This window comes from Ammospiza caudacuta, chromosome 1, assembly GCF_027887145.1.
Source record: "Ammospiza caudacuta isolate bAmmCau1 chromosome 1, bAmmCau1.pri, whole genome shotgun sequence".
In the NCBI taxonomy this organism is placed as follows: Eukaryota; Metazoa; Chordata; class Aves; order Passeriformes; family Passerellidae; genus Ammospiza; species Ammospiza caudacuta.
In genome coordinates this window covers 92586569-92611236 of record NC_080593.1, presented here as the reverse complement: position 1 = coordinate 92611236, position 24668 = coordinate 92586569, and the positions used below count along the sequence as shown (strand labels likewise).

The window sequence follows — 24668 nt, the reverse complement described above, 5'->3', positions numbered from 1 at the left end:
GGGCACAGAGACACGCAATGCGGGGACATTTAATGTGCGGCAGCCAGTAACGGCGCGGAACGGCCGCAGGCCAGAGCGCAGAAATCCCTGGCGTGGGGGCAGGAGCCGTGAGGACACCGGCGCTGCCTGGCCGAGGCGGAGGGACACCACTGGGGCTGCCAGCGGGGCAGGAGAGGCGCCGAGACCCCCGACCCAGGCTGGGACAACCCTCGCCGGCTCCGAGGAGCGCGGCCCAGCCCGGCTCCCCCTTCACGCCGTGCGAGAGCGGCCGGGGCGCTGCGGCCGCCCTGGGCCGGCCTCCTCCTGCCGGCCGAGTCCCCTCCTCCCCGCTGCCTTCCCGGCGGCGGAGGGGCGGTCGCGGCCGGCCGAGCCGCTCGGGGCCCGGCAGCGCTGCCCATGGGGGAGAGCGGGGTGCCCCCGCAGGTCCAGCTCTTCCTCCGCGCCTGCGAGCAGGGCGACTGCGAGACCGCCCGACGCCTCCTGGGGCTGCCCGGAGGCGGCGGCGGCGACCCCGCGGCCCCCTCCTCCTCGTCGTGCGGCCCCGAGGAGACGGCGGCGGAGCCCCGCGGCGAAGCGTCGTCCCCGCCGAGCCCCGCCGTGCCCGTGGACTGCACGGACGAGGCGGGCAACACGGGGCTGCAGTTCGCCGCGGCCGGGGGGCATGAGCAGCTGGTGCGGTTCCTGCTGCGGAAGGGCGCCTCGGTGCAGAGCAGGAACCACTACGGATGGAGCCCCCTCATGCAAGCGGCCAGGTACGGGAGAGAGGGAGGGAGGGATCAGAGCCGAGGTGCGGGTCTCCCACCGCCATCCCTCTTCGCTGCGGAGCGCCGGCCTAGTCGGCGGCAGCCCCGGGGCGGGGAAGGGAGGGAGGGCCGCCGGGGCTCTGCCTTCCCCGCCCCCCGGCTGCCGCGGGCGCTCGGCTCCCTCGCTCTCCGAACCGCGGTCCCCGGGCCGAGGGAGGGCGCCGGGGAGCTCCGGGCGAGCCAGCGTGGGAGAGAGGGCGGGCGCCATGTTGAGGGCCGCGGTGGGTTGGTGCCCGCGGAGCCCTGAGTTGTCCCGGGGATCGGAGCGGTCGCCTGTTCCCGTCCCTGGGCGGGGGTGAGGAGGGGCTGTCCCGTGTAGAGTAGGCTAAGTGTTGTCCTGGGGCATTAGAAACTTTCCATGTTGAGAATGTGGTATTTGAAGCGCTGCTTGCTGTTCCTTGGTTTAGCCAGCGCAAAATTGGAGCTAACGTGAACACGAAACACTGCTCTCCTCTGTGACAATAGGTATATGCACGTAGCCTTACTTAATTTTCCATGGGTTTTTTTGGTTTTGTGTTGTTTTGTTTGTTTTTTTTTTTTTTTTTTATCTGTGTGTGTCTTGTTGAAAACTACGTGTGATGTAAGACATACTGAAGCGAACTGAAACAATTTCTCTTAGTTTGCCCATGTGTGCCGAGGTAGCTTGCCAGAGGCTAGGGAAAATCATTGCTGAGGGTTTGTAATGACACAACGCTTGTTTTGTGCATCGGTGATGCTCTCCTCTGTGTAACCCACTGCTGGGCCGTGGGAGGTTCCCGTGTTGCCACTGCTGGGGTTGGTGCTTGTCTTTATTTATTCTGGTGGTGTTTTGGTTTGGTTTTTTTTCTGGTTTTTTTTTTTTTTTGGGGGGGGGGTTGTTTGTTTGGGTTTTTTGTTGGCTTGTTGTTTTTTTTTTAATTTCATAACTTCAAAATACTTGGAAGAAAATAATCTGTTTCAAAGTCAACCTTTCTCTTTTCAATTAATGGCCATAGAAAGTTCCCAAAGAATGAGTCACACAGCTGGTTTCCCAGTAAGAACAAGGAAGAACAAGGTTCAACAATTTAGTTATTTTATGAAGGTTTAAAGAAAAGGAAAAAATTGCAGAAACAGATTTTTTTTCCCCTTAATGAAAACCATACGCTCATTCCCTAAAAACAATAAAGTCAGATGACTAAAACACTCTCACTGATTTCAAGAAATTACTGGCTGACATTTGAAAAGTGTTGTATATATTGCTGAAAAGTGTAAAGTAAAAGAGCATATTTTCTCTTCTTTTTAATGGATAACCAGAAAGGAAGCCTGGTGTTTGTACAAAGGTAGGCTTCAGACTTAGGTAGCTGTTTCATTTTCTGGCTGTGATTAACTCTATTGCAGCTGGACAGGAGGTAGCATATATGCATAAAATTAACTGTGTGCAGGGGTTGCAGGCTCTACTGAGGTGATGCAGTGAAGGTACAGGGTAGATTTAGGGAGTACACAAGCTCCAGAGGCTTCCTCCTGCCACTGTATACTCTCTGGAAGGAAACAAAGGACTTTGAGGCTGTGGTTGCTTTAAGTGGTCAGTAGCATTCTCTGGGGTTTCCTCGACTAAGGTTTGCTTTGCTGTCATGTACAGAAGTTGCCTTCAGGGTCAAAGTTGGGTTGTGCTAACCACAACGTGCATGAGCATGCAGTAGTGCATGATGCCTGCAACAAGAGCATGATGCACACATCTTGTCAAGGTATTATATTTATTAAAATATGGGGTTGCCATTTTCTCACTGATAATTGGCAACCCTAACCCCAACCTCCTGCTTGTCTGATTGCCTTTTGCTTACTGACAAACTAGCTGAGCCTCTGATAGTCAAGCGATATCAAAGCTAGGTTTCTGGTAAAGCTGGTGTCAGAGTTCAGTACTCTGACCAAGTTCTTGTAGATATTTCACACAAGGAGGGTTTGGTGCCATATTTCTTTCTTGGCAGAGACTTAATATTACACAGGGTTTTAATTTAGCCTTGTAATACAGCAGTGTCTTGAAATCATAGCGCAAGCCTGACATAGCAACTGCAACAGACAGTTGAATCACAAGACACCTTGGCACACCTGTTACATGTCCCTGTATGCTCATCATCACAGTGCTGGGTGTTGGAAGGAATGGGTTAAAAACCTCAAGACTGTTGAGGAGGATTGTAAATCACTCAAGTGACCTTGGAGCCAGGAATAATTCTTGATAAGTCTTGTGTGAACTGCAGGCCATTGGTCCTTTAGCATGAACTGGTTATGGTGCCTGCTTCTCCACTTGTGTATGTCTGCCTGTGTGTTGCTTTGGGGGTCCCCAGGTTCATGAGGTAACAAGTAAATTTACTCTTTGCATTCTAGCTGAGTGAGTTTGTGGTTGTTCTGTCTGCCTGCTTTTGTCAACTTACGCACTGGGTATTCCCAATTATCAGGAAGGAATAACTGGCTGGAAGCCAATTCAAGCACCTTACTTTTTTAACACTTAATTTCATTTTGGTGCTTGGTGTTGGGCTGAACTGTGTTGATGCTTCCCCCCATGCTGGTGTGTGTGACTGAGGAGCAGAATAATTTCCATTGATTGTTTTAGGGAAGGCCATTCACATGGCCAGTTGTCCCACTCTGCTGGTAAGCCATTTCTCTTGGTCCTTTCTGGTCCCCTTGGTGTTGAGGGAAGTTCAGCTAACTTTACAACAGTCATGGCCACTCACCGTGTTCTTCTCTGAGCTTCATGGACACATCTGTAATCCCTAAGTCTTCTTATATTGTGGGAGTTCATTGATGGTTCACAACTAGAAAACAAGGGATAATGCAAATATAGAAGACTGACTCTCCAGTTGATAAAATGGTGTTTTTCTTCCTTAGTTAGCACTGACGCTGCAGTTTTTACTCCAGTTGTTCAGTAGTAATGATGGTACTTAATAAAGATCTCTGGAAACAAACTGGCTTTGATCTGTTAATGGGATACATCTGTGGAAAAAGAGCCTGAAAGTGACACTGGTTTGTGGAAGTTATGAGTTGGTGCCTTGGTGGCCTGCAGCAGAAAATGAGGCTGGCATTTTGCTGCTTTGAGCAGACCATCCTCTTTGATAGGTGCCTGCTTTATGAGCACAGTCACTGGTGCATGTGGAATGGTTTTGTTTACAGTCCTCGGCTGATGAGTGGTCTTCTCCAGCAAGGTGCCCATTGTCACATTCAGAGATGCTTGTATGATTCCTCACAGTGTATGTATTAGTCAATTGGCAAATTTGGTAATGAAGTTTTCTAGGTTCGGAGGATGTTGGTTTTTGCAGTCCAAGGTGTTAATTCTCCGTTGTGTCTCTTTCCTCCAAGGTTTGGACATCTAAGCGTGGCCCACATCTTGCTGGAGAATGGTGCTGATCTCAATGCACAGAACAAGTTAGGAGCCAGTGTCCTCACAATGGCCTCCAGAGGCGGTCATGTCAGCATGGTGAAATTGTTGCTGGAATCTGGAGCTTTTGTGGACAATTACGACCATTTTAGCACAAATGTACTTAACAGCAGCAGAGATGACCTTCCTGATATCACTCCACTGATGGCAGCTGCTCAGCATGGACATGAGGCAGTGGTGCATCTGTTGCTAGACTGGGGAGCTGATTGTAACTACACCATAAAGACAATGGGCTGGAGTCCTTTAATGCTGGCAGCTGTTAGTGGAAAGGTGAGCATGGCACAGCAGCTCGTGGAGAAAGGTGCCAACCCTGATCACTTGAATGTACTACATAAAACACCTTTTGAAATCTCTGTTGGCTTCAAACACAAAGACATGAAGGACTATTTGGAATCTCTCACAACGATTAGGCCTCAGGCAGGTATGGAATGTTACTTTGTGTTTCACTTTAGAAATTGAGGAGCTTATTTTGTGTGGGCATGAGGTTCTTTGTAATTTGCAGCTGGATTTTGAAAATGTTGGAGCAGGCACACCTACTTCAGCTGAGGTACAAGTGCCCAACTTCAGCAAATTTTTTCCATGTTAGCAGGATAAGATTCCTGTCTGTATGTGGCTGTTTTGGGGACACTTTTCAAAATATTTATGCAAGCCAGCACTGGGAAGTGCTTAACAAGAGAGTTTGGAAGAGCTGGATTTTCCAGCTTTGTACTGTTTGGTATGAAAGATAAGGATGTGGCTAGCTCTAGAAAGATCATTTTCCACTGCCGTATGGACATGTCCAAAACTGTTGTCTACATTTGGTGTCATTTCTGCAGGTCAAGCTTCCCTTGTACTTGAAGAAGTAAGAACAAAAATCAGACATCTGTTTCTGTTGTAGAGAAGGTGTGATTGACTTATAGGTTAAGTTGGAACTCTAGAGCTTTCATCCAGCCATGCTGCCAGGCAGGACTGATTGATTGTAGATGTTTGGTCATGACCTTGAGAAACAGGCATCAGTTGCTTACAATATACAGAATCAGCGATCCATGGAATTCATGAGTGTCCATGTGTTTGCATATACAGGATGTATGTTCAGGCAGAGTTGGCCTCAACTTAAAGTATTGAAGGATTCTGTTTAAGTGAGAGGACTGGACTTGCTTTAAAGCAGATGGATGTTTGTCACCTCTGCTGAGGGGGAATTTCCATCATCAGGAGGGTAGTAACTCATTTGGGCAGAGAGAGGAGTAAAAACATTTTTCTTCCACACAAATTTCTGCATTGGTTTTTAACCACACTTCAAGTTTCCTCCTAGCGCTGGAGTCTTGAATATCTTGTGAAGAAGAAAGATCATTTCTGTCATATGGAAGACAGGAAAGAAGGAACTTTTGCTTCTTTCATTGCCATAGATAGGGTGAATTGCCTCCTAGGAGAAAGCAGCTCTCTTCCCACAGCTGTTCTCAGCAGCAAATTTACTGCCTGGAATGGCTTAAGTGTTACCTGCCTTCTGTCCCTGTCCTTACTTAGGCTCTACTCAGATCACAGTCTTTCCTTCTGGCATCTTCTCATGGTCTCCTGCTCCCTGAAGCTGCCTCTCCTCCAGGGTTTTCACATTACAAGAATGGAGCCTGGTCCTTTCCTAAACTAGTCTTTTGAAATCTGTTTTGCAGTGGTGAGCTCATACACACAGTTCCTTCTATAAGAGCAGTTTCTGAATCAGGAGAAAATGTAGGACGCATCACTCTCTTTCCTGGTCTTAAAATAAGAGTTTCTTGGAGTATTTTGGAATTTTCAACAATTCCTTTTGTTCAGCATATTATGGTGACTTCCTTTGGAGTAAAGCTGTGAACATAAACCTTTTCTGTATTTCATAAAAATGCCAGAATTGGCTCACGAAATCTCTCAGTGTCTCCTTGTTTTTCATAAAATTTTGTTACTCCATTGATTCTGTAGTAATAATTTGTCCATAATAATTTCAAGGATAGAGGATGGTATTTTCTGGCATGAGTGGAAGGTGAAAAATATGTCACTATTTTTTCCTCATCTATATAGTGTCAGAATTTTCAAAGCACTGTGAATCCATGTAAAAAGAATGATTCTTCACTCAAAGTATTACAATTTGTAATAATTACAGTTCTTATTATGGGGATGATTATCTGGGAGCTGAAGAATATTAATTCACAAATAACAAGCTGCGTAGTTAAATTGACACTATTATTTTTGTGACCTTTACAAATTAACCTGGAATTACTCAAGAGGAAATAAAACTGGGGCAGCTTGTAAAACTCCTTTTGAGTCACCTTTCAAAATAATCCCATACAATTTGAGTGTTCACTGTTGTACAGGCGATTTTACCAGGCCACAAAGCCATACTGTAATTCTTTAGTGGATATTTTAGACTTCCAGGCAGGAAAAAAAGAGTTTCCAAATACAATATCCTGATGGAGAATGGAAATTGAAAAGCCTGTGCTGGTGCCTTATTATAGTTTCTAGCTTTAGCTCTGCTCAGAGAACTATACAGGTGATTCATTCTTCCCAAAGGTAATACAGAACTTGTCAATACTTTTGTTCTTATTCAGTATATGCCTAAACATATGTTTTATAATACTTTAAATTTTTAATAGTTTTTTGTATAAAAATTCTACTAGAGACTTTTGGTATTTTTTTTATTGCTAATATAAATGTTTATATTTCTTTCAGATGCAGAAAAGAGGCAACCTGATGTCTTTCATGCTTTGAAAATGGGTGAGTACTGTCATGATTCTTCCACCCTGTCTAGTTTTTCTAACTTCAGAGCATGTCTGTTTGCTAGTGTGGGAAACATGATTTTTCTGTTCCTGCTCTTCACATGTGAGCTACCAAAACATCTTCCTGGGAAAGCCTCAAGTCTGTTAGATTTTTAGAGTGATCATGTGCTCTTCTTGTACCCCTGTGATTTTTGAGATTTACAGATGTTAGTGCTGGGTCAGAAGAAGTAGCATAGGAGGGGCCAAATGAATACTGGTCAGCACACTGAGTTTTGGTTTTTTTTTTTTAATTTAGCTATGGATGGCAGCCCTGTTAAAAAAGCAACTCACTAGGTTAAGGAGTGTCCAGGGTTCAGAGGACATTCTGTACGTGTCTCTGTAGGTTCCAGGGTTTCTGTTTAACAGTTTGCCGTGAGTCTGTGTTAAAAAACCCACCCGCTGTCTTTTGCCAAATCGGAACATACCAAAAGTAGTCCTGTTCCAAGAAATTAGCTGAGTGGCATTGGTGGGTGTGAGTTTCAGTGAGTGCATTCAAGTGGCTGCAGGGTTTGTCTGGGATTCTTAACGACTTTCCAAGGAAAATGTTCATGCTTGTGATTGAGTTGAAAGCAGCCTATGCTGTGAAGCAGTTTACCATCTGAAGGGTTTTATTAAAGGTGAAAATTTTTCCATTTGCATGGAAGTTGCTGATTTGCTTGTTCTTGCCCCTGTACCTGTGGTAGTACACACAATCACAGAGATCTTTTTTTTCCTTTGTCTTCTTCCCTGGTTTTGCCTGCCATAGGACAGCAAAAAGGATGTAGGTGAGCTTAGGCTCTCTGTTAAAGGCAATCCTGACTACCTCATACGTTCTGTAAAAGCAGCCCTACTTCAAGATTTAGGAAAAAACCCTCAACCTTGTTCAAATATAATCAGTAACATATTTCATACTGCTTTTTGTAATCTAGGCAAGAACTCAAGTGACTTCCAGCTCCTTTATGTGGAAACCTGTAAATTAGATTAACTTTTAAGGAACTGTAAAGCAGACTAATGACAACAAATGATTTTACCCTTAAGCAAGGAGTAGGGAAATTTTGTGTTGGAGGCGTAGTTCGAATACTGGAGACAGAAAAAAAATTCAGAATATAAGAAAGCTGAGCACTGAAATAAACACCGTTGAGGTTGTGGAATTCTATCAGTAAAAGTTTTTAGAATCAGTGAACTATCTTTGTAAGAGGAACTTACCAGTCAGTGTGAGACAAGGCATTTTCTACCTGTTTAAGGCAAGGTATGACCTCCATCACCTTTCAGAGTGCCTTTGTACCCACCTACTTTGATTCTAAAATAATTGATTTTCTGTGAGTGCAGCCTTTGAAGGAAAAATAATGGTGCCTGAGCATCATCAATTTTCCTTGCAGGACATCATCTTACGGCAATTTAATAGAAATATTTTCTTTTTGTGTTTTCACATGCAGGATGCACTGCAGTTTATACAACCTTCCTTAGTCGTTCATTTCAGAAAATAATTATTATAATGGGATTGCGCCATAAGTGTACAGGTAGAGAAAATGAGGAAAATACAGTGCCTCATGCAGTTTTATGTCAGCTGGAAAGATGTACTAATTAACTAACATTTAGATTATGTTTTATCACTGTTTTACAGGAAACTTTCAGCTGGTTAAAGACATCATTGATGAAGATCTGAGTCAGGTTAATGTTACCACTGTTGATGGTGCATCTCCTTTAATGATTGCGGCTGTAACTGGACAGCTGCCCCTTGTTCAGTTCCTCGTTGAGAAAAAGGCTGATATTGATAAGCAGGATAATGTTCATGGCTGGACAGCACTAATGCAGGCCACGTACCATGGGTAAGACATGTGCTCTCTTTGTGTCTAGCAGTAAAGAAGTTTAATTTTTCTTACATCCCAATAGAAAAAATCCTCTTTGATACTGACTGTAGAAGCAGAGAGGTCTTAAAAAAAATTAAGAGACTCATGACCTCAGTTTCTCATGACTCTTGCGCTGCCCTCAGCTTTTTGGAGCAGATCTGAATCATGTTTTAATCACCATAGTATGAGAAAGACATTAAACTATTAGAGAATGTCCACAGGAGGGTAACACAGATGGTGGAGGGCCTTGAGGGGAAGCTGTGTGAGGAATGGCTGAGGTCACTTGCCTGTTCAGCCTGGAGGAGATGAGTCTGAGAGGAAAACTCATTGCCATCTATAACTTCGTCATGGGGGGAAGAGGAGGGACAGGCATTGACATCTTCTCTGTGATGATCAGTGACAGGACCCGAGGGAATGGCCAGAAGTGTCAAGGCGAGGTTTAGGTTGGATATTAGAAAAAAGTTCTTCGCTTAGAGAGTGGTTTGGCGCTGGAAGGCGCTCCCCAGGGAAGTGGTCACAGCACCAGGCCTGACAGAGTTCAAGGAGTGTTGGATCAAAGCACTCAGAGACATGGTGTGACTCTTGGGGATAGTGCTGTGCAGGGATTCTACAGTCTTGAATTCAACTGCCGTTGTGGGTCCCTTCTAACTCAGGTTATTCTGTGATTCTGTGATGTTTGGATTTTAGAATGGGTAAAGCATTTGGGAACCTGAAGCAAGCTTAGTAAGTACTGGGAACATGGTGCTCCAGGCAGTCCCCAGGAGCCTTGGCGCATACTTCAGCTTCCATCCTTTGATGTTTTTCAGTATTGTGAAAGATTCTATCACCCCTCCTGCCAGGGTTGTAAGTCTACATGAAGTTGTGAAACTTCAAGGCAATCAGCTTTCCATGTACCACATTTTCCAGCTGTAAAACCATTTCTGTGTTCTTCTGTTCAGCCTTTAGTTTTCATCGAGTTTTTGGAAATGCAGCCAAAATAATTTCATTTTCTGTAAAGCTCCTTCGTAAATCTAAGTAGCTGCTTGGGAGTCAGACCTCAGAAATTGCCCTGGCTGGTACTTCACATGTGATATCTATAACACTTTTGAATACAGGATATTCAGTTCTGGAAGGTGAACTTTTCTTTGTTGTAGATAAGGCCTGCAGCAAGGTGAAGGTTCTCTTAAGTGGTAGTACATTAATTGTATAAAGGCAGGTATTCGACACCTGATTTTTTTTTTAGTCAGCAGATCTGCTTGGACTGTATAAATGCAACAAAAAGGAAAAATAGGAGGTCAAGTTGTCATTGCCTTGTGAAACTTTTCTGAAGTAGTTCTTGGGACCTTTATTGATAGTAGTGACAGAAGTGCACTAAGATCAGATTTTCTGGTGCAGCTGTTTCACATAGCATCAGTCACACAGTGCACTGCTGGAATAGGAGCAGCCAGCACAAAGTGATGGGCAGGGCTGCTAGCATGTCCCCTTGCTGGTACTCAGGTACTTGTTTGTGGAAGCACATACAAGAGTTAGTCCTGCATGTGTTCAGATGCTGGCTCTTCAGTTTACTGGAGGACGGGATTATGAAAAGTCTTTTCCCTAATATATCAGTCAACTTTGTAAATTTGAAACTTTGTAAGTTAATTTTGTTAATATGCTTAACATTTGAGGTAGTGGAATTTAAGGAGTGTTTGATATTGTTCATGCTTAAGTAAAGCTGTCTAAAGGACACTGGCTCAGTGGAAAGACCAGAAGGACATCCCAGTCCTGGAAATAAGAGTGTGACTTCTTGGGAACTTAGAGCTATCCATGAAGGATAAAAGATGTCTCAAGTCACCCAAGATAATCCCAGCATCACAGCCAGCTATGAAACCCTCTCAGTGTTGTATGTTGTCATAGGTAAATAATGACAGCAGGACTGACTCCAGGGACATCTGGATCAATAGAAGAGCAGCATGAAGGCTGCAGAAGTAGAGTTGCTGTGCTAAGTTTTACTGTGATGAGTAATCATAGTACAAGTGGAGGTAGTGCACTTGAAATATACAAGAGCCTTGTGTGTAAAGCCGCCTCGCGTGCATAATACTTATCCTTGTAATTCTGTACTTTGTATCTGAACCTTTTTCTTAGCATGGAGAGTTGCAAGTTTTCATAACATCTGGAAATCTTTGAGCTCCACAGAGCCTCAGCTAACCCTTTCTCAGGACCACCAGTAGTGTGAAGGGCTTGAAGGAGGGAGCAGGCAAGGTCTCTCTGAGCCAGAGGCACTAAGAAGTGATGTCTCTGTGTGCTCACAAGGTGCAGGACTGGAGAGCAGGAGGGAGGGATGATAGTTCTAAAGAAGAGTAGGAAAGTAATAGGAAATACTCAGAGGAGCTGTGGTGAGGATAAGCAGAATTTTTGTTAGAAGAGAGGAGTAACAGTCATCCTCCATTTCAGGTTGATTTTGTGTGGAGTGAGTTCAGGAGTGGAAATCTAATCTGAATAAGAAATGATGCTCTGAAGTGGAGATGTTGAGATCCATTTTTCAGCTTCATTATTAGAATTTGCAGTTACCTGTTGGTGCTTGAGAATGTTTTTTCTCTGTGTTGCTGATGCATGTCAAAGTTTGATTTTATACAAGGTCGGTCACTGTTAAAGAGTTTTAATATTAAATATATTTTCCCTAGCTTTGTTTTCTGTTCAGTTATTTCATAGGCTGAATTGAAGTATTGTTTTTAACTCACAAGGCTAGTCCTGCTTATTTACTCAGGTGTATCAGAGGGGAGAGGGGCTAACTGGAGCAGGATGGTAAATGTCTTTTATGCAGCTAGCTTTGAGGAGGTTTTGTTGGAGGTGTTTTTGTTGGTTGGCATTTAATGCTGATTGTTTTTGCATTTTAAACACCTCAGGGAAGTGATGATGTGCCCTCTCAATTATAAAATTTATAGCTGTAATTAGGTGAAGTACTGTTTGAAGTTTATAAGTTATCTTCAGTCAATTTGGCTTTTCTGTATGCAATTTCTTAATGTGCAAGCTGTGAAAACGAGGTTGTATTGAAGATTTAGTGATGGCATGTGATGACTACTGAAATGTCCTTTGTCATTCCATCTGCTTTTCTGCCCTAGGCATTAATGGCTTTCATTGGAAAGGTGTTTAGCAACATATTGCAGTCACTTCCAAAGGATCAGCTTAGGAAGCTGATACTCAAATGGTGTTTTTAAGGCTAACTTTCTGCATGTTGATTAATGTAAGTCATACTGAGTAAACGTGACTGATAAAGGACTTGTGGGAGCTTTTGAAGAGCTTGTGAACAAATTTTACACTAAGTTATTTGTAGAATGTGTAAAACTGATCTCTGATTCAGGAATAATGTTATAAAAGGCTGCAAATAGAGTATTGGGTGCTTCTTTCTTCATTTACTTGTTCTTTAATGTGATCAATGCCTTTTTTTCTTTCCTTAAAGAAACAAAAATGTTGTAAAGTATCTGTTAAATCAAGGAGCTGATGTTAACCTTCGTGCGAAAAATGGATACACAGCGTTTGACTTGATAATGCTGCTGAATGATCCAGGTATGCTATTTCAAAATGCTGTGGAGAAATGCACAATATAAACAAATATACATTCCTTCCAATCTAGAAAATACATTGCAGTTGCTAGGAAGTATCCTCTCATGTCTAGGCTGGACTGGACCAAGAAAGGACACTGTCTGAAAGTGATTGGGGTTCAGTTAATTGGTTAGATGAGTGTATACGTTTATGGGATAACAGATTTCGTGCATTCCTCTTGCTTTTGGTTCTAAAGATGCTTGAAAACTGTGCTGTTTGTGTCACCAGAGCCAGCTGTGTGGCATTTGATTGTGGGGGCACTGGAATTCTGTAGTGTCATTAGCACAGAGCTATGAGCTGGAGGTAGAAATTGCCCCTTGATAAAGAGCAGCAAAGGGCCAGGACAGAGAGAGCGCAGTGGGAACAGAACTAGGGAACTCCTGATGGAACCTCAGCGAGAATAAATCACACCTCAGGGTTCAGGTTGTTTGTGTGGGAGTGCTGTAGGACAAGACAGCATGCTTTGGGGAGGCTTGAATGAAACACATTCACTTTTTGTTGCAATTTGTTTTACATACATAATTTATTATTGTTAATCTTCCTTGGTACCTGAATTGATTTATCTGAAGCCAAAACCCATTACTGCTTATGCAGTCTCTGAATTTACACCTTATGGTGGTCATGGTTACCAGCAGATTGTTTTCTATGTCAAAGGTAGATCACTAATAGTGCAACATTTTAGATAATAAATACAGAGAATTATTTTAGACCTAACTTCTGCAGCAGAATAGTTTGTCCCGCTACTTCTTTCTCTCTTGTTCAGTTCTCTTTGCCTTTCTGAAAATCCTATCTGACTCCTGTACAAAATGCAGATTTACAGAATTAATTTTTTTTGCTTTCCTGTCTCCTGTCATGCTTATTCTTTTTTCATCCTCTTACTTTTTTTCTTACTTCTTTTTTGTCCATGTTTTTCTTACCATTTATTTTCAGTCCCTTCATTGTCCAGGCTGAACATCTTCTTTCTCTTTGGGATTTACTTTTGAACTTCTTTCTGCAACCTACACTTGAAGAAAGAATATTAATTTTTCTCTACTCTCTTCTGTGCCAGGTGAGAAAAGGGAACATCTCAATATTGTTCTTAACTTGTACAAAGTGTGAGAGAGGGCAGTTCACTTGGTCACACATGACTGATTCCAGCTGAGTAGCATGCTTATTTATATTGATAAAAACCTTTAGAGAGATGGTAAGACTGCAGCCCAAATTGTGGAGAGAAGACATGGGAAAATAGGTCAAGAAAGAAAGGTTTGGGGGTTCATCTGCTTTGTGTTTGAGAGGTAGATCAATTGCTACTTATATGTGATTTACAGGGAAAATGTCAGTGCATCGGTTGTAATTCGGGAAAGCAAAACAGGCCAAACATTATCTTAATTTGCTTCATTTTAGATACAGAGCTTGTAAGGTTACTGGCATCAGCATGCATGCAAGTAGATAAAGACAAGAATAAAGTGAACAACAGATCATCTCTGCCTCGTTCCAGGAGTAGGCAATCCTTAAATGTCCCGATCTTGCCAGATGACAAAGGAGGCCTAAAGGTAAATATATTCATTCTTGATAAAACCTCATTAATTCCTGTAATGTATAAGCAGAAAAAATAATTGCTAAGTCTTTTGGATCTAATATGTAACTGGGTTTGTTGGGGAGTTGTGTGTGTTTCTGAATTCCTCGTTGACAGTATGTTCTGATTTTGTGTAGTGTAGCAGGTATTCAACTTCCTTTTCATCAGGTAGCAAGGCATTGAAGCATTTGCATTGAAGCATTTCAGTGCCTAGAAATAGATCTCATGATTAAGTGGAAGGTACCATGTTAAAAAGTTTGGAACTCAATTTCCATTATGATCTTGCTTTTAAATCTGGACAGAGGGTAGACTCCTTCCTAGCCATAAATGGTAACAGGCTATTGACATTGAAAATTAAAAATATCATAGCAGAGATCTTAATTTGAAGAGTTGTGGAGGAGTGTGTACTTCAGGCTTACATGTCATCTGGCATGCTGAATCCTTAACTCAAAACTGATGGTGGTCCAATAGGAAACAACATAGAGTTAGAATAAGTGTATGCCAACTAAACAAAGATACTCCAACTTTCATTGACTGAAAAAGAGAAGGAAGAAGAGTTAGTTTTGTTGTTGTTGCCTGTTCCCGGGCATCAGTTTATTTAGTGAATAATCTTTAATTATGGTGCATGTGTAGTGTACCTCAGAATTTTCTGGAGTCCATGATGTCATCCTTTAAGTATAAATATTACCAGGATCTTGAAAAAAGTAATGTTAATTTCCAGGCTATTTTTGACATGAATTTTAAAGACCATTTAAAGTTCTGCTTCAGCTCAAATCTGTTTTGCAGTTTTAACTATAAAGGAACATGTGATTGTTTTCATATGATTATGCTATCATTCAATATGATACAACTTCATTGTCAATTTAGACAGAGCTATTTTACATAGATGGGAGACTGTCAGAATAGCTTTTGGCTCTATGGAATACAGATCAGCAATGGATTGGATTGCAATCCTTGCAGTGTTATTACACAAAGGCTTGAATTAGGGTCATAAAAGATTGTGAGGTGAAAAAAAAACTAGTTGCCAGTGATAAGGATACAGGCACAATTATTGACATGAATTTAATAATCTGGAATATTTAAGTATTTGGCCTCAAAGCTACAGAGTATTACAGTGCTTACTAGTCATTATCAAACTTTTTCAGCAGAAATTGTATTCTGTATAGTTCTATTAAAAATACAACCTGTAAGCCTATGTAATCCATTCTTCCATCACTTCTTAATGCTTTGCTAATCAGCCTGTCTGACCATGAGTATCTTACATATCTTACATATCTTACTCTTTTACAAATACTCCAAAAGGATAAAAATGATATTTGCAGATTTTCTGCTGGAGGGCAATGTCATAATAGGCATGACTCTTTGGGACAGTATGGCTGTGGTGAGGGGACCTCTCCCGGGATTTGTAGCAACTGTGTTTCTGTGTGAACAACTGCCCTGTGGTGAGCTGGAGCTGTGAACAAAAGAAACTTACGGCAACTCTACACCATTGTTTTGTTTAGATCAGTGCAAGTGACTGAGTGTACGGTCTGCAGGGTCATGGAAATGTGAGAGTGAGAGGGAATTCATGAGGCTCACTTGCCTTAGCATCAGGAGACAGAACAAATACACCAAGAACATCTTTGATAGATATTCAGTTCACTCTTCTTTCACTGTAGTGAAGATTCCCATATCCCATGGTTTTTCCATTAGCGCCCAGTTCCACTGCTTGATGCTTTTTTGGGTTAGAATTTTTTTCACCCTGAAATTTTTCCTTTTGTTGCCCATTAAATTGATTGAATCTTGTTCAGTGGTCACCTTCATTTTTGTAAGAACTGTATAAATACTTGAAGAACTATAATATTTAATATTTTTTCTAGTCTAAACAAAATTGATTAATGCAAATTTCCTTGTTTGTATGTTTTGATTCCTAAACTTTTGACTATTTCTAGTATGTATGTTATCTGTCAAGATGAGGATTCTAAAATGAGTGGTGAGATTCTGACCAGGGTCACAGTATCACTTAGTGGCATACAAAAACTCTGTCACAGATGTGTTTCCTTTTTGCCAGTGAAATTCACTTTTTTTTTTCAGCAGTAACACTGTGCATCTATACTGAGTTTCTGCTATGTTGTGATTGATTTTATTTCTTTAGTACACCTGCTTATTTCCTTGCTTTTTTTTCCTACATTAGTACACTTGATTTCTTCTTGCATGCCAGCTTGAACCTCCACTGAAAAATGTCAGTTTGGCAGTGTTTAAATTTAGAGTGTTAAAGGTGATTACAAAACTGTCTAGATGGATGTCTTCCTTATACTACAGAAAAATACGTTGTGTTTCATTGCTGCAGTTGTTAGTGAACATTCCCAAATCTATTGCACAAAGTATGTTCTCCCAGTTTGAGATCAAATAATTTGCAATTTGTCTCATTTTTTGGCTGTGGTCTTTTCCCTTTATTAATTTTACTTGAACCATATTTTTCTTAATTGTTTGATGAATGCTACATGAAATAGCAATAAAAGCTTCAATAAAGTCAAGCTGCATTCCAACTTTTCTTCCCTTCTGCTCACTTGACTGGTTATTCTGTCAAAAAGAGATTCATTTGGTAGAGTTTATTTTCAACAAACCTATGCTGGCTGTGTCTTATGAGCTGTGATGACATAAGAAGTTTTTTCAGTTATGCCTTGTCATGGTAAGCATTTTGATCAGTAAATCTTCAGATTTTCCCTTTTCAGTGATTGTATATTTGCCTTTTGCCTGATTTCTGTAACTTCTTCCATACTTTTTAGTGAAGATAATATTTATTCAGCGGTCATGTTGCCTATAATTAACCCTGGGGTAATTTTAATCAATATTGTCTGGTTCTAATTTGTCTAGTTCTCATTTAAATACTCTTACTCTGTTAAGCAAATGCACATATATTCCTGCCTTCCTCCTGTTAATGGTACTAAATCATACTAAAATACCTGATTACAGCTAGGCTGCTTATGAAGTTTAAAAAAATAAATGCTTTTCAGTTTCACCTCTTCTTTGAGCACTTTTGTCATTAACTAGTAGACTTTTTGTGATGTTTCGTTTATTTTTATTTTGTGCACTGTATTGGCCCCTATTCCTTTACCTGCTGATAACATAGTAGATATTCATGATCTCATTCTTCACCTCTATCGCACAAGAACTGTTAAATGATTTGTTTCTTACCATTTCATGGCCTCTGTGTGAATCAACACGGGTGGGTAACCAAGGCAACCACCAAGCCACAGCTGAAATGCAAGGAGAAGATTTATTTTGTTACCTCAAGGACAAGGCTGGGTGCCAGAGATGCACAGGGACCCAGGCTTCAATAGGTTTAGTTCATCCTCTAAGTAAGGGCTTCGAGTGTGGCTGTGAGAGTGTGTTACCTCTGCACAGAAATTCTACTTCTCCACTCAGGCAGAGGATGAGCAACACCAGGCGTAATGAATGGAGTTTCCCACACCTACATTTTTCACATTCCCAGCTGAAACGTCACTTTGAGCAGGAACTCTTCCCTCCTCTTATTTGATTTTAACCCTTTCCTCCCAAAAGCCTCAAAACCAAAGTTGTCCCTTTTCCATATGCAAAAATTTTATTTCCTTTGTTTTTTTTCTTCTTGCCTGTTCTTCTTCAGCAAATTACACTCTCAATGTCAGTCTTAGAGCAGTGTGAATTACTACATTCAGTTTCTCTTCTAGATTAAAATTATTTGAGGGCAGAGATTTCCAGTTCTTCCCCTTAATCTGTTATTCCTAGCATTTTTACAAATGTCTAAGGTATTTCTAAAATGGAAACGCCATTTTTCTAGTTCTTTGATACTGTTGCCTTCTCCCACTGCTGCTAGATTTCAGCCTTTTTATAGACACTATTTTTAACCAGGAATGAATTTTTGTTACTTGAATGCCTCAGTCTATTTAAAGCCCTTTATTACAGCTTCTGTACATGTGTGATGTGGTAGGGGTATATGGAGAGGCTGCAAACTCCTACAACAGCAAACTAAAAACTCCAGAGATCAGACCATCATACTGTGAACACCAGAAGACAAGGTGAACCTCTCCAGTGCCATTACTTTCTTGCCAGAGAGCAGTGATTTTTGTCTGGTACCATAGTGGCTGTATTTACTCCATTTTGGGGTAGTTTGTGGTGTGAGTGTATGTTCAGGGAGCAGAAGCACTGTGGGTAGGAGTAACAGATGATGGGCAGTTAGAAGTGATCTTTCTTACAGAAAGCAAGGTAGCTTCAGTGACCAAAACCAAGAAGTGCAAGCACTCTCTTTTGTAAGCTCATTGTAGTCTATGGTAAAGCTAGATGAACTTCCAGTTCCTTTGGAAGGTGAATAAATGCTGAACTGTGGGTTTTATTGCTTTCTCAGAGCTATTTGTCTCTCTTGCCTTTTTTCATCAGATCTTTGTTGCTGAAAGTAATGGAAATCTTTATTAGTTGTGACACCAAAGAGATACAGAGGTCTGAGAACTCTATACATTACTAATGCTCTGTGCAGATCTAAAATGTTTTTATTGGTCTTCTGCTACAAGGATTAATAGGTAGAGGATAAGTATAAAAAAGTTGCAAAGACATATATCAGTGAGTAGTTGAAAAATATTAAATGCCAAGAAGAGAGAAGAATATGTATTGTGAGAAAGGGTTGTTACCTGGATTTGCTATCACTTAAAGCTACCCTGATGAAGTGTTGTTATTTTAACATTAGTTTTTTAAAAAAGTGTTCCAGAAAGAGAAGGAGAAACTTAATAAATAATCAGAAGGTACTTACAATCTGATTTACCTAGAAGCTACATAATTTTTTGTGCAAAAGGCATAGGTTTTGTATAGTCTAGAGAAATATCTTACTGAAGACTTGAAGCAACTTGCACTGTCTGCCTGTAAAAATGTGCAGGTCTGTGAATATTTGAATAAATTTTACTTTGAGCAAAGTCTTTTTGCATAACAGTTTCCACATATGTGATATGTGTATGGATGGAGGTTATAGGTACATAGTCCTAAGGTTTATGTTGTTTTCACAGCTGCTGTTTCCTTGCCTTGCTCTTTTTCAGTTTATAGTCTTCCCAGTCTGGTTAAATTATCTATATAGAAGCACTGTATGGATGTGGACCTTTAGTTTGACAGAAATATTATCAGAACTCTTACAGTTTGCCACTGGTTTTGAAAATCTTGGCAAGAAGCTTTGATGCAGATTACATAACCTCATATGCACACCTATAAAAAGCATAAAATAGAGATTCCACTCATTGATTCCAGAGAGAGTAAAAATCTATGGTGAAATTGGAAGTTAATGGAAAAATTAAATATTTTCTATGTAGCTGCAAAAATCCCCTATTCAAATTGCCCTAATACTTCTATCTACTTTGACCTTCCAGGTACTGTGGAAACACATTTTAAAATATTTTCCATGTGAAAAATAAGGGAAGAGATAATTATTATGCATGCAAATTAGACTGAAGGATTCTGTTGGTAACTGCAAACCACTTTAGCATTGCTTTTTACCATTTTGAAAAAACTCCTTGGTGAAATTATCGCTTCTCTAATGATTGCTTAATTATACATCTGTTTTCCTCTTTTATTTTTCCTTTTAGTTGGAATTAAATTGTTGTGTCTTCTTTTCAATCTAGTCCTGGTGGAGCAGGATGTCCAATCGATTCCGCAAGCTGAAGTTGACTCAGACATTGCGCCATGGATTTCCTTCTAATCAGTTTGTGCCTTTTCCGGATGAGGCTGAACCATCATTAAATTCCACTATAAAAGTAGCCTCACAGAGTGATACAGACATCTCTGGAAACCTTGATGCTGCTCCAGCTTGGAACACAAATAACAAATGTAGTGGTAAAGGCAGAGTTGTATTGTGGGAAATGAATTCTTGTGGGGTGGTCGGGATGATATTATTTCTGATTTATTGGTTTAGTTCTGCTTTAGCTTAATATAAGTGAAAAAACGTAATGTATTTGTAGTCTGTAGAAAGAGAGATGTTTGTACTCGTTGTTGATCGTGCTGAGTGCTGTAGCATTTAAGCAGAAAATACTAATAGAACCATGTTACTGTTTTTTAGTAAACGCCATTAAATTAAGACCAGTCACTGAAAAGTGTTAATATCTTCCATAAAAATTCCCCACTGTCTGAATGCAAAGTAAGACTTGGCTTAACTTTAGCTGAGGTGCATGGGAGTGTCACTCATACTGTGTGTGTACTGAGGGTAAAGCTGTTGGTTGTTTAAAAGCAATGAGCTAGCCTTAGAAACAGAAGTAGAAACATGTAAAAAACAAAACATAATTTATGTATTTTTCAGGTGCAAACACTGCGAAAGGAGAAAAGGACGATGAATTATTGAAAACTATGGTATGTTGCAGTGTTTTTGGTGTTTCAGCCTAATTCAGAGGGTCATGTAGCTCCCATAATTTTTGCAGTTTTTTGCCTCCTGTCCAAGTCACTTCTAGAAAAAGAGCTTGTTTGTAGTCACTAGTCATGAACTGATAGGCTTTGATATACCAGTAGTTCTTAGACTAGCAAGTACTAAAAGTAGTGTGATATGGAAGCTGTACTGACTTCTTTCAAGAGTTATCCATACCTTTATTTGATCAGCAATGAAATAGTAAAATAAATGGAACAGCTGCTTAGTTCCTGACAACTATTATGAAGTGAGGAAAACATGGATGGAACATGGTACAATGGAGATGTGAAATCACTAGTAGAGACAACCATGAAATATCTAGTTTGGGAGGTGTATTTGTGTTATTCTGCTTCTTCTTTTGTTATGCTATAGCTTTATATTCCCCTGCAGCTTTCTCCCTGGTGATGTCATTAAATTTGGATGGTTATTATCTTTATGTTCTTTCAAAAGAAATTTGAGTTCTTTTGTAAGAACTTTTGGTATGACTGACTGACAGAACTCCAGGGAGCAAAATCAGCTGAGGTGTTTTTGTCTCTTTCTGCAGTACACATACAGCAGGAACATACAGTTGCTCACTGTTTCCAGTCATCCTGTCTGGGAATACAGAGAGGTCTGCATTGTTGTTTCTTTGGAAATTCATTGTTATTCTTGTGAAAGTCAACTTGAGCAATATTTAGCCCAGTAATGGAAGAGACAGTAATGGAAGAGAGTTTTCTGCCGCTTAATGAGCTATATTCATTGCATCAAATAAATAAGCATAATATTGAGGGTTACCACAGTGTTCATTGCTTTCTCTCTTGTTATTATGTCTTGTGCTTCTCCTCAAATAGTACTTTTGTGTCTCATTTCTGTTCTTTTTAAATGTGTTTTCATCTTTTTGCTTAACTTAGTATTTTGAAACCACATCTCCAGGTCCCAGTAAACTTTCTTAAGAAGTGACTCTTTCCCCACCCTTTTCTTTGTTCCCCTTTCTCAGCTGAGGAGCAGTGCTCCATTTACCAGGCTGCCCAGTGATAAGCTGAAAGCAGTGATACCACCTTTCTTACCACCCTCAAGCTTTGAGCTTTGGAATTCTGACCGAACCCGACTCAGCAAGGATGGCAAAGCTGAACAGATGAGAACTGCCTGGCCACAGAGAGCAGTCAAGCACGATTTTAACAGCAGTGGAAACTCTGATATAGTAAGCAAACTAAATGTGTATGAAAATACTGTGCTATGCCCTCGCCCCATTGTCTGGTGAGCCATTCTGTTTCTGATTAGAAATTTCTTTTAACCCACTGTTTCAGCAATGGCTTGTCCATTTAAGCAGTGCTGCTTAGGAAGAATGCACATCTGTATGTAAGGAGCATAATGAAACAAAAGTTCTGTATGAAGTGAAACAACATTTTTTTAAATTTGGTTTGGTTTTGGGGGGTTATTGATTTTGTTTTGTTTTTTTGTTTGGTTTGGTTTTTTGGGGGTTTTTGGGGTTTTTTTGCTGTTAACCAGAACCACCAACAGTGTGGTAGAAACTGCTCTGATTTGAAAAAAAGACCAGGGACAGTAGAACTAAAGAATGAAAATTGCTCAATTTTTAGTAACTGAGCAGGAAGTAAGAAATATCAGTAAGACCAATATACAGACATAATATGCTGAAAATTAGCAATAGATAAAATTGTAGCAAGTAGTGATCAAGTGGACTCGAAGGCACACAGCTTTAAATTGGAAAAAGTCTTGATTATTTATGGTTTTTTTTTATAGAAGGAGCTTGCCTGATTCTACAATGCTTTCAGTCAAAAGGCAAGCCAAGAGTAAACTAGGTGGTTTGTCTTGAGCTAGGAAATGAAACAACTTTGACAGCCTTCTCTTTCATAGTTGGAGGATTTAAAGGAGAAGTGCTAACTCCCCTAACTGTAGACTGTAATAACTACATGTAGAGAAGACCAGTCCAGAATTGTGTTTCAATGTCAGTTCTAGACATGGGACAGTGAAGACATTTAGGAGGAATTTTTTTCTCTTTCCTTTTTTTATGCGGATGCTGGCTTAATACCAGTAGAGGTGATTTAGGAGGAATAAGGCAGAATAAGGAAAGTGACATAACAGGAAGGTATGTGTTTATCATCCCAAAAAAGATGATTGTAGTAACATAGCTGGAAAATTGACATGTGTATAAAGTGAGGGGTAGGGAAGGACTAGCCGTCAGTCCTTCTGTGAGGAATGAAGGATCTTGCTGAAGGTGTAGGAAGGAGGGAAACAGTAAGTCAGAGATGGAAGAAGTGATTTGAGCAACAGAGTAAGAAATATTAAAAACCTGAGCTGCAAAAGCTCATATGTCAAGCGGCTGGCAGTGGCCAGTGGTGTAAAAGCAAAAGAAAAGTGGCTGAGGATTTGGGTAGTGTATAGCTGGATCAGTAGTGCCTCACTTAATAAAACTCAATAAAGTGGTGCAGCTGGCTGTTTAGATTGCAGGGAATATAGAAATGCAACTGGTGGAGAGCAAGTTTATATCACTTCTTGCAGCTTAGTTTGTGAGAAACAAATATGTGATGGATGGGAAGGTGGTAGCTGTTTTGTAAGATGAGAGAGACAAAGCTGGGATTCTGCAGGAAAGAAATTTCACATGTGATAACTTTTTTGCTTCCCTACTGCTCATAATACTGTGTATATCATATCTCAGGTGCATCATATATGCTCATTTTCGTTGGTCAAAGATTAAGAAGAATTAATGGCTTAATGTGTTGTAGTTTATTTCATTGAATAAATGTATTCAGTATATATATATTTATTTAGGTATATATTCAGTATATATGTATATGTAGAATAAGATGCTTTCTGATATCCCTTTTGTTCTTCAGTGCAAGTTTCAGAACTTGGGATAAAGAAAATAGCAGTTGAAGTTTGCTCTTTATTTTTCTCAATCAAGAAAGAACAAATTATTTTTCATTTTGTTTTCCAGACCTCGGTTAGCAAAGGTACTAGACCAGTCAAATTGCCAGCATTTGCAAGAAGGCCAGCATCTCCTTCAAATTCCAATAACTTCAACCATTCTCCCCATTCTTCTGGTGGATCTAATAACATTGCAGGAATTAACAGGCATGGAGGAGAACTGCATAACAGATCAGGTACCATTTTTAATAAGAAAGTAATTTGTATCTGATTCAGTTAAAAAGTTAGTGTTTGTGATGATGGTAGAAGATAGTAAACTTTTTCTGAGTGCTCCTACCGTTGTAGAAGCAAAGCTTCTGTAAATTTAGAGGACTCGGGATTGGACTTCAAACACTTACATAAGGGAAGAACAGCCTTACATCTGCTACAGAACTCTCAGTGGTCAGCCCATCTCATGCAGATTTTACTGGATTCACCCATGGTGGGTCAGGCTCATTGCACCATGCATGTCATAGCAGCAGGCATAGGAGCCAGCTCTTACTTTCTGTTTGAAATAAAAGCTAGTTTTCAATTAAAACCAAAGCTGCATGCATTGTACCTTGTAGTTGTTGAAGACAATGTGGTGAAGTGGCTTATGAACACTATGTCCAAAGTTATGAAAGTCAGCTCTGTGTGTGTATAGACAGGGCTGGCTTCCCTCTTCTGCTACTGATCTCTGTTCTTTATTCTGCTGTAGAAATCTGAACCTTGCAATTGTCTTATGATTTATCCAGACAGTTTTTAAATGAAAGTGAATGTTTGAGAGTCAACAAAAGTATGGTTTCCTTTACATTTCAAAAGTATGGTTTCCTTTACTGGGTTTATTTTATTTTTTGTTCTAGGTGGCAGTGCAGATAATGTTTTGTCTCAGATTGCAGCCCAAAGAAGAAAAGCAGCAGGCTTACCTGAACAGAAACCCAGCCAACAGCACAGTCCAGTCCAGTCAACTCCTTCATCTACTGTGTCGGATTTGCAGTGTGCTCAGGTTGTTGGCAATGGAAATGTTGTAAAGGTAATGGGAAATGTAAAATTTTGCACTCCAAATAAGTCATATCTCATTCATGGGTGGCTGGTGCACAACACTGCACAGCCAAAAAAGAATGAACACTTGGTATGTTAGTGGAAGCTTTTCAACTCTACAAACCTTATTTTTATAAACAGAAGATGAAACCTAATAATAAAACATGATTTTACTTTATTATTAATTTCACTTTGTTTTAAGAAAAAGTAAATGCAATGCTTGATTTTTGGGTAGAACTGCACTATTATAGTTTCTCATTATTTCTTTCTATGGACCAGAAATAATGTTTTATGTTAGTTATTCCTGGATTTTACCCTGAAGTGGTATAGTTGGTTTCTCCAGCTAGTTTCCCTTCAAAGACTCAACCTGAATGCAGAGTGTGACATAATTTGTACCAGGATATGGTGACCACAACAATATACATATAACCAGTCTGCTCCACTGGTGTTGTTTT

The 24668-nt window shown here is 40.4% G+C and overlaps 1 protein-coding gene across 2 annotated transcripts in view; it reads left to right on the top strand.

Annotated features, from left to right (window-relative positions):
• Positions 1-396: 396 nt before the first annotated feature.
• The window catches only part of ANKS6 (ankyrin repeat and sterile alpha motif domain containing 6), a 40436-nt gene continuing 16164 nt past the window's right edge, over positions 397-24668 (top strand). For both annotated transcript variants that reach the window (XM_058806050.1, XM_058806042.1), the window contains exons 1-11: positions 397-752; positions 4113-4612; positions 6868-6912; positions 8557-8761; positions 12201-12307; positions 13727-13875; positions 19517-19727; positions 20188-20237; positions 21266-21469; positions 23225-23390; positions 24036-24205. In XM_058806050.1, the coding sequence (XP_058662033.1) occupies positions 397-752; positions 4113-4612; positions 6868-6912; positions 8557-8761; positions 12201-12307; positions 13727-13875; positions 19517-19727; positions 20188-20237; positions 21266-21469; positions 23225-23390; positions 24036-24205 (2163 nt within the window). The remainder of the gene's footprint in view (positions 753-4112; positions 4613-6867; positions 6913-8556; positions 8762-12200; positions 12308-13726; positions 13876-19516; positions 19728-20187; positions 20238-21265; positions 21470-23224; positions 23391-24035; positions 24206-24668) is intronic.